Source organism: Macaca thibetana, chromosome 1 (genome assembly GCF_024542745.1).
Source record: "Macaca thibetana thibetana isolate TM-01 chromosome 1, ASM2454274v1, whole genome shotgun sequence".
NCBI lineage: Eukaryota > Metazoa > Chordata > Mammalia > Primates > Cercopithecidae > Macaca > Macaca thibetana.
Window position 1 is genome coordinate 122,474,091 of NC_065578.1, and position 14,390 is coordinate 122,488,480.

Genomic DNA, 14,390 nt, shown 5'->3' on the forward strand with positions numbered 1-14,390 from the left:
TTTCCCCACTGCATCATTTCACACTATTAACCATTCTTTTCTTCTTAAGACTCAGTTGGCCCTCAACCTTTCCCTTCTGGTTCTCCTCCTACCTTTCTGAAAATGTCCTTCTCAGTTGCTAATGCTGGCTCCTCTTTTTACTTGTATTGTGGTTGTTAGGGACTCACCAAAAAAATCTGTCTTTTGGTTCTCTTCTCATTCTACATGATCTCCCTAGATAAAACTCATCTATTCCCATGGCTTTAGCTACCACATATTCAGGGAAAGCACTAGACCTGAATATGCAGATGTCTAGTGGGCATCTCCATTAAAATATTCCACAGGTATCTAAAACACAACGTGTTTGTGTCTTATGCTCAGTAAATGTCCTTTTTCTCAAATCTAAACCACTACACCTAGTTACCAAAACCAGAAAACAGTTATGGACTCCCCCTTTACCCCTATCCTCCACATTCAGTCATTGACCAAATACTGAAGAATATGTATTTTTTGTGACTGGACATCCACTACCTCCTCTTTACCCTTTCTAGGATGTCTTTAGTTCTAGGTTTCATCATATCTTCCCAGAAGTCTCACACTAACCTTTTATTCTCCAACTTTTCCCAACAGTTACACCCAATTCATTCTTGCACGGCTGCCAAAACTATCCTTCAAAAAAGCAAATTTGGCTGGGCACGGTGGCTCACACCTGTAATCCTAGCACTTTGGGAGGCCAAGGTGGGCGGATCACCTGAGGTCAGGAGTTCAAGATCCCCAGCCTGGCCAACATGGTGTAATCCTGTCTCTACTAAAAAATACAAAAATTAGTCTGGCGTGGTGGCACGTGCCTGTATTCCCAGCTACTTGGGAGGCTGAGGCAGGAGAATCGCTTGAACCCAGGAGGCGGGGGTTGCAGTGAACTAAGATCGCACCACTGCACTCCAGCCTGGGTGGCAGAGAGAGACTCCATCTCAAAAAGCAAATTTGATCCTGATAACCTGTGAAAACCTTTCAGTGATTCCCCCATGACCTGTGAGATTTGAGGTCTTCTGTGAGCTGGCTTATGCTTCTCCCTCTTTCTCTCACTATGTCCCCAACTTCACTTCTGCCCCAAAGGAAGAGTTAGGATGAGTCCAAAGTTTTTGGCCCAAGCAACTAGAAGGCTAAAGTGACCATCAAGTAAGATAGGGAAAGCTATAGGTAGGACAGGCTTAGGGAAGATTGGGGATTTAAAACATGTTGAGTTGAGAAATAATTAAACATCCAAATGGAAATGCCAAGTAGACAGATATTTAAGTCTGGAGTTTAGAAGAAAGGTCTGGGCTGGAGATGGAGATTTGGGAGCCATCAGCAGATAGATGTATTTACAACCAAAAAACTGGGTGTGCTTATCAAGGGAAGGAAATGTGCTGTTTCTCTGGTAATTAGTAATGTAACCACTTGTCAGTGTGGCTGTTGAGCACTTGAAATGTGTCTAGTGCTACTGGGGAATTAAATATTTAATTTTATTTTGGTTAATTTAAATTTAAATAGCCATAAGTGACAAGTGGCCACTATACTAAATGGAGCAGATGGAGGGAATGAGTTTAGGTTAAGAAGAAAGGAGGACCGATGTCTGGGCTCTGAGTATTCCACCATTAAGAGGGCACAGAGATGAAGTGGGACCATCAAAGGATACTGAAAAGTAGCAAGGGAAAAAATCAAGTATGAAATTTTCTGGAAACCAATTGAAGAAGGTGTATCCAGGAGGAGCAAGTGATCACCTCAGTCATATGTTGCTGACAAGTCAAGTAATATAAAACTGTTCTACCTCACCTATCATCAGGCAATAGTTTCATAAGGAGCTCGCAACCTAGATCCCTCCCATGCGTAGTTCACAGTAGGATTTGCACTCCTATGAGAATCTAATGCCTCCACTGATCTAAGAGCAGGCAGAGCTCAGGCCTGAATACCCGCTGCTCACCTCCTGCTGTGCCCCCACAAGTTCCTAACAGACGACGGACTGGTATTGGTCCTCAGCCTGGGTTTGGGGACCCTTATCATAATTGACACTTTACCATAACAACCTCTTCATCATTGGTAGCTTGTATAACTGTTTTATGGAGGGAGGTTTTTTTGGGGTGTGTTTGTTTGTTTGTTTGTTTTTGAATATGGAATCTCACTCTGTTGCCCAGGCTGGAGTATGGTGGCACGATCTTGGCTCACTGCAACCTTTACCTCCCAGATTCAAGCAGTTCTCCTGCCTCAGCCTCCCGAGTAGCTGGGATTACAGGCACCTGCCACTACACCCGGCTAATTTTGTATTTCTAATAGAGATGGTTTCACCATGTTGGCCAGGCTGATCTCGAACTCCTGACGCCAAATGATCCACCCACCTTGGCCTCCCAAAATGCATACAGGCATGAGCCACCGTGCCTGGGCTTGTATAACTTTTACTGGGGAATCTCTGCAATTTAGAGACTATCTGAACATTTAAAAATAGCCACAATAGCTGATTCTGTTTCAGTGAAGTCCCACAAGAACAAATACTCTCTTAGTTAATTCCTTCAAGGTATTTTAGAAAGAGAGAGAGAGACAAGCAGGAAGGAAATGTAGGGTTAGGGTTTTTTTCAAGATTTATACACAAGCATGTATATTCCTTGATTAAAGATGTTTCTGGTTAGTTTTGTGTAATAACATTCAAAATGGATGCTTCTGCTTGATGTAGTTTTAGTGTCCAATGAGTGATTTAACAAAATTATTTGCCTAGTAGGATTAATTTTATCTTCTTTTGATAGCATGAGAAAAGAAAAACAGGACAAACATTAGTGATTTTGAAAATAATTTGATCTCCTTCTTGGTGATATCTACAGAAGGAGCTGATAGGAGGAACATTCATTTTGCTATGAAGCCATTTTGATAAGGATTGAAACAGGAAACAGTAAAACAACACAGTGCTACTCAAGTAAAGCTAGTGACTGAGCTGTGTTCACATGTCCAGTATCAGCTACACTCATGGTTTTTTTTAATTTCTTTTTCTTGGTTTATCAAAGGATTCAGAAAAAATATTTCAAGAAAAGATGGAGTTCCTAGAAGCACCATTAATTTATGTGTCCCATTCTTTTTTTTATACTCAAAATACTAAATGTTTCTAGTTCCCATGTTTTGGGGACATGCGAATATGCCAGTTCTTTCAAAAATGTTTTGAGGTCCTTGGACAGAGGCCATTGTAATAGCACTGTACTAAGTATTTGACAAAAGGCTTATACATGAAAGGAGATGTGTAGTATTAATACAAGCATACAAACATAAAATACTGCTGTATTGATATCATGTGACGGTAAGGCACTCTGCACCCTCTTGAATATAAAAGAATATTTCTACATTTGGTTCCAGCAAACACTATTGTGCTATTCTGAAATCCACAGCACAGAAATTATAAGACATCCGCTCATAAACAGAAAGCAAATCACTATTCAGCATTTCCTGCTCTGTTTCCTGCCAATTTCAGATAATTAAAACTTTTTTTAAACCTTTTATTCTATTCTGCTTTAATTCTGCTTCCTCCACCAAAAAAAAAAGGTTTAGAAATTAAAACTCTGTGTATATAAGTCACAGTCCTTTTTTTTTTTTCTTATCCTGTGATATTATCTCATTCTTCATTATTGCAGACCTCAGGATATCATTGTGTTTGTAATTGGAGGAGCCACCTATGAAGAGGCTCTAACAGTTTATAACTTGAACCGCACCACTCCTGGAGTGAGGATTGTCCTGGGAGGCACCACGGTGCACAACACGAAAAGGTAAAGGAGAACATTCATTCTACAGCTGTGTCCTCCTTCCCAGAGGATAAAGCTTAAATTCCCTTTATGTTGGAAAAATTTGGTCAATACTAACCAAACTGCTGTAGACTGAAATTCTCTGGTGTTTGCAGCTCCAGAATAATTTAAGAATTTGTGAAACAAAGGATCTATAGTAGTTAAGTTCATTAAGTTCATAAATCTCTTTATTTGGTCAAAGACCTAGAAAGTAAGAACCATCTTACACTGTTAACAATTTGTATTTCCTGTGTGTTCAAAAAAGGAGAAACCCTTGGACCCACTTCATAAGGAAGGGGGAAAAATTAAAAATTGTTTTTTTTTGTTTTTTTTTAAAGAAGGAGAAACCTAATAGCCACAGCTTAGACTTTCTTAATGGTATTGAAGTCTGGGAGTTTTTCTATTTGGTTGATTAACTTTATTCACTTAGCAAGTATTCAGTAAGAATGCAAAGATGAATAATCTAAAGATCCTACCTCAAGTTATTGTCTATTAGGAAAGATTTAAAAATAAGAAAATAACGTGCCCAGAGAGGCAGATGAAAGGGCCAAGGATTCTCAGAGTGACTAAGGGAAATTAGCAAATGTTTCACATAGAAGATAGTATTTTAGCTGAGCCTTGGGTGAAAAGGACATATGGAGGGAGAGCACATTCTAGGTTCAGTTAACCACATGAACAAGTTATAAAAGCTGTAGGCAACGGGCGAGATGACTCAAGCCTGTAATCCCAGCACTTTGGGAGGCGGAGACGGGTGGATCACGAGGTCAGGAGATCGAGACCATCCTGGCTAACACGGTGAAACCCCGTCTCTACTAAAAAAATACAAAAAACTAGCCGGGCGAGGTGGCAGGCGCCTGTAGTCCCAGCTACTCGGGAGGCTGAGGCAGGAGAATGGTGTGAACCCAGGAGGCGGAGCTTGCAGTGAGCTGAGATCCGGCCACTGCACTCCAGCCTGGGCGACAGAGCGAGACTCCGTCTCAAAAAAAAAAAAAAAAAAAAAAAAAAGCTGTAGGCAACATACATACACAAAGAACAGCAAATAGTCAACTAGCTGGAATGTGTGTAATAAAGTGAAAAGATGATTGAATGCCATCATTGTGGAAGGCCTTGAGTGCCAGGCTTGGGAATTTATACTTTTTTACATAGAAAATGGGGAATTATTGAAAGCAGTGATTACAAGAAAGCCACAGTGTTTAAGGAAGATTAATTTGGCAGCTAAAGGTAGAAGAGGAAAAGACTGGAGAACCATGACATGATTGTTGAATCTAAAGATTGGTGACCCTGAGCGATCTATGCTGAGCCATGTATGCATAGATAATTTGGAGTCATTAAAAGTATTTATATACTTTTTTATTTTGTAGGATTATTTGGTTTTTAATGTAACTTTTCTCTTTTATTATGGAAGTAATATATGCATATTCTGAATTTTTTTAATTCAGAAAGTACAAAGTACAAAGTTTCCATAATCTAACCACTTGTTACATTTTAGTGTTTTCAGGCCTTTTTTCTAAGCCTGTATAGATGTTTGTGTGACTATGTGGGCAGAAAGGGATCTCATCATACATTCTGCCTTTTAACTTTCATTTTGCAGTCTGATGTAAACATCTTCTAGTGTTGAATATATAATCATTCGTTCATTAAACAAATATTTATTGGATAAGATTTCTTGGGTTTGAATCCTGATTTCCCTCATACTATTTTTGTGAACTTGGGCCAATTACTAACCTCTTTGTTAGTGTCCAGAACTCACTGGCCATTTATATATTTCTTTTGTGAATTGCTAGTTCATATTCTGTGCCCATTGCACAATTGGAGTATTCCTTTTTTTTTCTTAATAATTTTTTTTAATGTGGCACATCTACACTATGGAATACTATGCAGCCATAAAAAAGGATGAGTTCATGTCCTTTGTAGGGACATGGATGAAGCTGGAAACCATCATTCTGAGCAAACTATCGCAAGGACAGAAAACCAAACACCACATGTTCTCACTCATAGGTAGGAATTGAACAATGAGAATACTTGCACACAGGGTAGGGAACATCACACACCGGAGCCTGTCGTAGGGTGGTGGGAGGCGGAAGGGATAGCATTAAGAGATATACCTAATGTAAATGACGAGTTAATGGGTGCAGCACACCAACATGGCACATGTATACATATGTAACAAACCTGCACATTGTGCACATGTACCCTAGAACTTAAAGTATAATTAAAAAATAATAATAATAATTTTTTAAATTCTATGTATATAATTAAGGTTATTGGCCATTTGTCTAGTATATATTTTGCAAATCTTTTTCCTCTATATTTTTTTTATATTATTCACAGTGTTTTGTTGTATAAAAGTTTTGTTGTTATTATTTTAATTTTATATTGTCACAGCTACCTGTGATTTCTGCCTTTGGTATCATGCCTGGAAGGTTCTTTCCTACCCAAGATTATATAAATACTAACATGCATTTTAAAAATTATTTTTAGGATACATATTTAACATGATATCTTTACAGTCTATCAGAATTTTAGTTTTGTGTAAACAGTGCTGTAGGGTTTCCTTTTATAACTTCTACAGAAATATTACAGTGAGGGGCTTTTTTCTTCTTGACACCAAATACACCAGGTCTTTCCCACCACCATTTTTCCAATTTTCCAGACACTAACTGGATATCTAACAATTTGATTCAATTCTGACACGATCTACCTAGAGTTAGCATCTCATCTCGAAGTTAAAAGGGCTTAACCCCACAAGACCACCCCTACTTCAGATGCCAGTCACAAGTCCCAGACCACCTGAGTGACTGGTTGTAAATCAGGGGTTCCCATGACCCCTTTCTCAGGTTTGATAATTTACTAGAACAGTTCACACAACTCAGGAAAACACTTAACTACATTTGCCAGTTATTATAAAGGATACAACTCAGGAACAGTCAAATGGAAGAGATGCATAGGGCAAGGTATAGGGATGGGGTGTGGAGTCTCCATGCCTGCTCCAGGAACACCCACCCCACCCCAGCACCTTGATATGTTCACCAACCCACAAACTCTTCGAACACTATTGGGTAGGGGTTTTTATGGAGGTTTCGTTATGTGGGCATGCTTGATTAAATCATTAGCCCCTAGTGATTGATTCAGGCTCCAGCTGTTTCCCCGGCCCTGGAGGTTCAGGCGTGAGGCTGAAAATTCAAAGTTTCTTATAAAGGCTTGGCCTTTCAGGCAACTAGCCCTCATCATGAAGCTACCTAGAGGCCCACCAAGAGTAATCTCATTGAAACAAAAGACAATCCTGTCACCCTCAGTACTCAGAAAATTCTTAGGGAATTAGGAGCTCTGTGCCAAGAATGGGGACAAAGACTAAATATCTTTCTATGGTACTACATACATACACTTATACACAGGCATTTCATTATGTACAGAAAAGTATATAAATGATAAAACAGCTCATTAAAACATTGCAAAGTAAATATATCTATTAAACGACCACTGAGTGTAATGATCAAGAAATAGTACATTACCAGCACCCCCCACAGCCTTTCTTATTCCTCATGCTCCCTCCTTGTCACAGATCCCTGCAAAGTATTCATATTATGACTTCTGTCACTGTAGATTAGTTTTACCTGTTCTTAAAAGATTTTTTTTTAATAAAAGAAGAAATAGGCTGGGCACGGTGGCTCATACCCGTAATCCCAGCACTTTGGGAGGCCAAGGTGGGTGGATCATATGAGGTCAGGAGTTTGAGACCAGCCTGGCCAACATGTTGAAACCCCGTCTCTACTAAAAATACAAAAATTAGCCAGGCGCGGTGGCAGGCGCCTGTAGTCTCAGCTATTCAGGAGGCTGAGGCAGGAGAATGCTTTAACCTGGGAGGTAGAGGTGAGCCGAGATCATGCCACTGCACTCCAGCCTGGGTGACAGAGCAAGAGTCTGTCTCAAAGAAAAAAAAAAAAAAGAAGAAATAAAGACTAGATTTAATCTATTTCTGCCTTTCTCACAAATAATATAAGAATCTTAGTGTTTTAACTGTAATCAACTTCCTCCCAATTTGTATACTATCATTGTCCAGTGTTTTGGTTTTACCTTTTTAAATTCCCAAATTAATCATTATTTTCAGTAGTTAATGTTTATTTATATTTACCCACATATTTGCCCCCTTTTCCCCCTCCACTTTGTTTCTTTCCTCCTGGCTCTTTCTTCAATCCAATTTTCTTACTAAAGAACATTCTTGCCTGAATCCCATGCCTGTACTCCCAGCACTTTGGGAGGCCGAGGTGGGCAGATCACTTGAGGTCAGGAATTCGCGACCAGCCTGGCCAACATGGTGAAATCCCATCTCTACTGAAAAATACAAAAATTAGCCAGGGGTAGTGGCACATGCCTGTAATCCCAGCTACTCAGGAGGCTGGAGAATCGCTTGAACCAGGGAGGTGGAGGCTGCAGTGAGCCAAGATCGAGCCACTGCACTCCAGCCTGGGCAACAGAGCAAGACACCATTCTATATATATATAGAATAATATATTCTATATTGGCCAGTAGTTTAGGAGGCCGTGGCAGGAGGATCACTTGAGCTCAGAAGTTTAAGACCAACCTGAGCAATATAGAGTGACCCTGTTTCTACAAAAAAAAAACGTAAAAATTAGCTGGGCATGGACTAGGCATAGTGGCTCACACCTATAATCCCAGCACTTTGGGAGGCCAAGGCAGGCAGATTGCTTGAGCCCAGGAATTCAAGAGGAGTTCAAGGAGTTCAGCCTGGGCAACATGGTAAAATTTTGTCTCTACAAAAAAACACAAAAATCTGTTGGGCATGGTAGCATGTGTCTGTGGTCCCAGCTACTTGGGAGGCTGAGGTGGGAAGATCACAAGTGTGGGAGATTGAGGCTGCAGTGAGCCATGGTCGTGTCACCGCCCCCTAGCCTATCTGAATGAAATCCTGTCTAAAAACAAAAAAAAAGCTTTAATATTTTTTCAGCTATTGTTCATTTTGATGCCTTTGTCTAAAAGTGTCTTCATTCAGCTAAGTTTAGAATTTCAGGTTGATAATTTTCACTTACTTAAAAGTAAGACAACAATGGAATACTGTATTACTTGGTATGAAAAATTCATGTTTGGCATAATTTCTGGAAATTTTACAGTCATTATTTCTTTGAATGTTGCTTCTCTTTCATCTCCTGTTGTCTATCCTTCTGGAATTATTGTGAGATATATGTTAAACCTTCATCTATTCTTCAGGTCTCTTAATCTCTCATTTTTGTTATCCATCTGCTATCTCTCTGTGCTGTCTTCTGTATAATTTTTTCAGATCAGTGTTCCAGTTTAGTAATTCTTTCTTCAGCTATATCTGATCTATGTTTAATTTGTCTACTAAGTCCACTAAGATTACATTTTTATGCTTATGAGTTCTATTTGCTTCTTTTTCAAATTTGCCTGATGGTTTTGTGAATATCCTCCTTTTTTCTCATGTTTTCAAATCCTTTATTTTTCCTAAACCACATTAACTCTATAATCTGAACTACGTGGAGGTCTAATTCTGCTGTTGTATCTGCTAACATTAGCTCATGATGAAGCATTTCTGCATGTGTTCTGTAATTTTGACTTATGAGTTATCTTAAGAAGGGTTTTATCTATAGCACCCATGAGGAGCTGACATTCAAGATCTATCTCTCTTGCATATTTTTTCTTTCATTTTTGCTAGGTAGGCCAAGAGCATTGTCATTCTGGAATCATTTTTATGTTAGTTTCTATACTTAACGGTTCCTGAACCTTGCAAAGCATATCTGCTTGTGCAGATAGATTTTTTTGGCCACTTTTTCAGTGAGAGTTTCTATATTACATGGAAATCTCAATTTTGATTTATTTTCCTACCAAGGCCTAAACCTTCTTTCCTGACCCTCTGTGACTACTAAAACACAGTGCCCTTGTTTAATAACACTGGCACACACCTATTAGATAGTGGTAGCATCAGTTTATACTTATCAAGCTAAGTTTTTATTCCCTTTTTGTGCTGACCCTTGGCAATTCCTCTTACTTTCTAAAGAATTTAGATATTCATTTAAAAGGATGTTTGTTGTTTTTTATCCTGCATTTGTACGTGTTTTATTACAAGATAATTTTCACCTTATATAATCTGCCTTAATTCCAGAAATGGAAGTGTCAGTGTGGTTATGATCTTGGGAGTAGATAAAATGGTAGTGACATTATAGAAACTCCATTTTGAACACTAGTAGGTAATATTATTTGGAAGGATAGCCGTGCATCCTAAAATGTCAAACTGAGGCTTTTGTACCTAATTCAGGGTCACCTCTTGAATATTTTTGAGCACAGAAGTGACATAATATTATTAGAGCTGTTTTATTCAAGTTTCCCCCTTTGCTGCTAATAAAAGTAGTAATAGTTCATACTTACTGAGTAGATACTATGTGCTAGGCACTGTACTGCATACTTTAAATCTATTAACTCATTGAATCCTCACATAAAGTTTCTACTATTATTATCTTTACATATGGAAACTGAGGCACAGAGAGATTAACTTACTCAAGTAAACATGACTAGTAAGAGATGGAGCTAGTATTGGAAGCCAGAACCCATGCTTTTGACCACTATGCATTTCCTTCCTGTTACTTGAATGCCTAATACTGCATTATTCTCTAAATAATATTTAATAATTTAGAGTTCAAAAGGTTTTATTTATTACTTGATGGTAGCCATATAGGATTTTGTCTTCTTGATCCAAATGAGTTCTTTCATGAATGTTTAGTTAATCATATGCTTTTAAATAGGCTTCCATATCAGAATTCAAAAAGATGAATTGGCCCTTAAGTGGTTCCTCTGAGAGTTAATATTTCTCACTATTTGTAGCCTTATGGCCAGTAACTAAGAATTTTAGCATCATCCCTTTAATTTGAAATATCAGCAGGTTAAAATTAAATGTGTATATCTCCATTTAAAAAAATAGGCTGGCTGCAGTGGCTCACGTCTGTAATCCTAGCACTTTGGGAGGCCAAGGTGGGCGGATCACAAGGTCAGGAGATTGAGACCATCCCCGGTAACACGGTGAAACCCCGTCTCTACTAAAAATACGAAAATTAGCTGGGCGTGGTGGCGTGCACCTGTAGTCCCAGCTACTCAGGAGGCTGAGGCAGGAGAATCACTTGAACCTGGGAAGCAGAGGTTGCAGTGAGCCGAGATCGCCCGACTGCACTCCAGCCTGGGCTACAGAGGGAGACTCCATCTCAAAAAATAAAAATAAAAATAAATAATAATAAGTAGGGGGGCTGGGCGTGGTGGGTCATGCCTGGAATCCCAGCACTTTGGGAGGCCGACGTGGGTGGATCACCTGAAGTCACGAGTTTGAGACCAGCCTGGCCAACATGGGGAAACCCCATCTCTACTAAAAATACAAAAATTAGCCGGGCGTGGTGACAGGAGCCTGTAGTCCCAGCTACTCGGGAGGCTGAGGCAGGAGAATCATTTGAACCCGGGAGGCAGAGGTTGCGGTGAGCCAAGATCGCACCACTGCACTCCAGCCTGGGCAGCAAGAGTGAGACTCTGTCTCAAAAATAAAAAGTAAGTAAGTAAGTAAAAATAAAAAAATTAAAAATAAGTTGGGAGCCAGGCATGGTGGCTCGGGCCTGTAATCCCAGCACTTTGGGAGGCCGAAGTGGGCAGATTGCTTGAACTCAGGAGTTTGAGACCAGCCTGCGCAATGTGGCAAAACTCCATCTCTACCAAAAATACAAAAAAGTAGCCAGGCATGGTGGTGCCACCTGTGGTCTTAGGTACTTGGGGGGCTGAGGCGAGAGAATCGCTTGAGTCCAGGAGGCAGAGGCTGTAGTAAGCCAAGATAACACCACTGCACTCCAGCCTGGGTGACAGAGCAAAACCCTGTCTCAAAATAAATAATATAAGTTGGATTTAGATAGAAAGATAGATTAGTAAAGATTTTTATATACGTCTTTGTAATTTAGTCATATTACATACAAAAATACATGTTTTAGATGTGTTTGACTAATTACTAGTGCTATGGGCTGGGTATAGTGGCTCACGCCTGTAATCTCAGCACTTTGAGCACTTCGGAAGCCCAAGGCAGGCATATCACTTGAGGCCAGGAGTTCGAGACTAGCCTGGCCAACATAGTGAAACCTTGTCTCTACTAAAAAATAGAAAAATTAGTCGAGTGTGGTGGTGTGCGCCTGTAATCCCAGCTACTCGGGAGGCTGAGGCACAAGAATCACTTGAACCCAGGAGACAGAGGTTGCAGTGAGCCGAGATGGCACCATTGCACTCCAGCCTGGGCGACAGGGCGAGACCCTGTCTCAAAAAAAAAAAAGGTACTGTGAATAAAACTTCATTTTCTGTTCAAAGAAAAAAATAAAACAATGAAACATCTAAGGTTTTCCTTAAATTAGTATTCAAGTTCCTGACAAATGACCTTTTGTTTTTTTGGGGACAGAGTCTTGCTCTGTCGCCCAGGCTGGCGTGCAGTGGCGTGATCTCGGCTCACTGCAAATTCAGCCTCCCAGATTCGAGCAATTCTCCTGCCTCAGCCTCCAGAGTAGCTGGGACTATAGGCATGCACCACCACACCCGGCTAATTTTTGTATTTTTGGTAGAGACGGGGTTTCACCATGCTGGCCAGGCTAGTCTCAAACTCAGGACCTCAAGTGATCCACCTGCCTTGGCCTCCCAAAGTGCTGGGATTACAGGAGTGAGCCACCGCACCTGGCCTCAACGAATTATCCTTATATAAAATTAAGAAGGTAAGGCAGCCCTGCAAAGGCTTTATGCTAGATTCTTCCAGCTATTGTCAGCATTTGTATCTCTGTGTGACCTAATAGCATGCTAAGTAGTACACTGTATTACATTTGAGCCAATATCTTAGCAATAAAGATTCAATAAAATTTTGGACAGAATTGTTCACTGGCTTCCTGACCAATGAAACTTTTATGAAGAGGGAGTTGCTATGACAATCACCAAACGGGAAAAAATATTAGTTGATTTTTGTAGTATATAAATGATTTAATATCAAGTGTTTATAGTTTATTTTTATAAATATATAGCCCCTAGCCAATAAGTAAACAGTGAAATTTATCATACCAGTAAGATGATGGAATTTATATTTCAGAGGCCAGTTAAAATTGTAAAGGCTTAAGTAATTGAAAGCAATAGTTTCAGCTTTTAATAGAAAGGCTCAGTTTTCATGATGAATGTAGGATACCTTGGATATTACTAACATATTTAGTAAGTTTACAACTCTTAATACATATTGGAATCTTAGACTCTCAGTAATGGAAAGGCTAATATTTTTTAAAAATCAGTTTTATTCCTGGATATAGTAGGGCTGCAGTGAACTAGCAATAAAGACCTTGATTTGGAAGAGAAAACATTAAATAATTTGTTTCTGTGAATTATTAGGGTTTAATTTTGTAGGAGTTTTAGTGTATAATTTTCTCTGTAATATATGGGTTATTTCCTAAGGAAACAGGCCAAAAGAATAAATGATGACAAAAATACAGCCTTGATCTCAAGAGCTCTGCAGCACAGAAGTAGCTTTTTGAGAGACTAGGGAGATTAGAAAATGGTATACGTTTAGATTTGCCATGATATATTCTCTCCTTTTATATTTAGAATCATGTAAGTCATGGTATGGTTGGCCATGTCTTACATATCTTACATCCAAATCCATGGATTTGGATTAGTGGGGACTCCAATAAACAGGAAAGAAATGATATCTTGTCACTGTGTGATGTGCTAATACAGAAGCTACTATCCTTCCAGAACAGGAAGTGTCTGTTGTGGGATATTTATGGTCACTTGGTTTCCCTATTACAACTCTTAAATAAAATCTGAGATTACTACAGATTTATTCTGCACTCAAATTTCAGAATTACCACCTACTAGTTTTTTTTATTACGTAATCACTTAATGTAATGGGTAGATAGGTCAAAATTGATCTCCTGCATCCCAAAAAATAACAAGTACCCTTACCCCTCAGGTAGCAATTTTAACAACCTTGATCCTGGTTTCTCTATTTCTAACATACGTCAAGATCGCTTTTACTGTAAATTGAAACAAAATCTTAGTTGTAAACAAAACTTAAAAATAAAGAATAGAAAGCAATTATTCCTTTCCTGCCTAGTATATTTCCAAAAATGAACATAATTTTTAGTGTGAGAATAGGGCCTTTGTATAAGTAAGCTCGTCATCTTAAGACAGAAGTTACCTGAATATATAGGTCCCTTAGATCCTAATAGGAAATACATATTAGTTTAATCTGAAATTCAAGTTGTCATTCAAAGTTATTATTTTAAAGTGGCTCTTTCTTGCATACTTTATTTCTTTAAAACAGTTCTTTTGCGATAATATTTTTTAGTGATTCAGGCGCTGGTTATAACGAAGCGGAGTTCTATATATGCAGGCCTTCTGTAGTTGTGTGATTTGTTTCTATAGGGCCTACTCTGATTAGCTGTAATTGTGATTATCTTTGTTTAGATTTAAACACCATTTAAAATAGAAGGCATGTATTTGCTGCTAAGACACCAAGGAACTTTGCAGAAGCTAATTATCTCCTTAGCAACATTCTTAATAAAATTGCCTTCTAAATAAAGAGAGGCAGTCAAT

General features: G+C 39.0%; 2 protein-coding genes across 2 annotated transcripts in view; both read left to right on the forward strand.

The window, feature by feature from the left end:
* The window catches only part of VPS45 (vacuolar protein sorting 45 homolog), an 82,812-nt gene that overhangs the window by 43,572 nt on the left and 24,850 nt on the right, over positions 1-14,390 (forward strand). Inside the window, exon 14 of the mRNA XM_050750127.1 lies at positions 3,630-3,761. Coding sequence (XP_050606084.1) covers positions 3,630-3,761 — 132 coding nt within the window. The remainder of the gene's footprint in view (positions 1-3,629; positions 3,762-14,390) is intronic.
* Positions 10,798-14,390, forward strand: part of PLEKHO1 (pleckstrin homology domain containing O1) — a 53,035-nt gene continuing 49,442 nt past the window's right edge. Inside the window, exon 1 of the mRNA XM_050750353.1 lies at positions 10,798-10,823. The gene's annotated coding sequence lies outside the window, so the exon portion shown is untranslated. The remainder of the gene's footprint in view (positions 10,824-14,390) is intronic.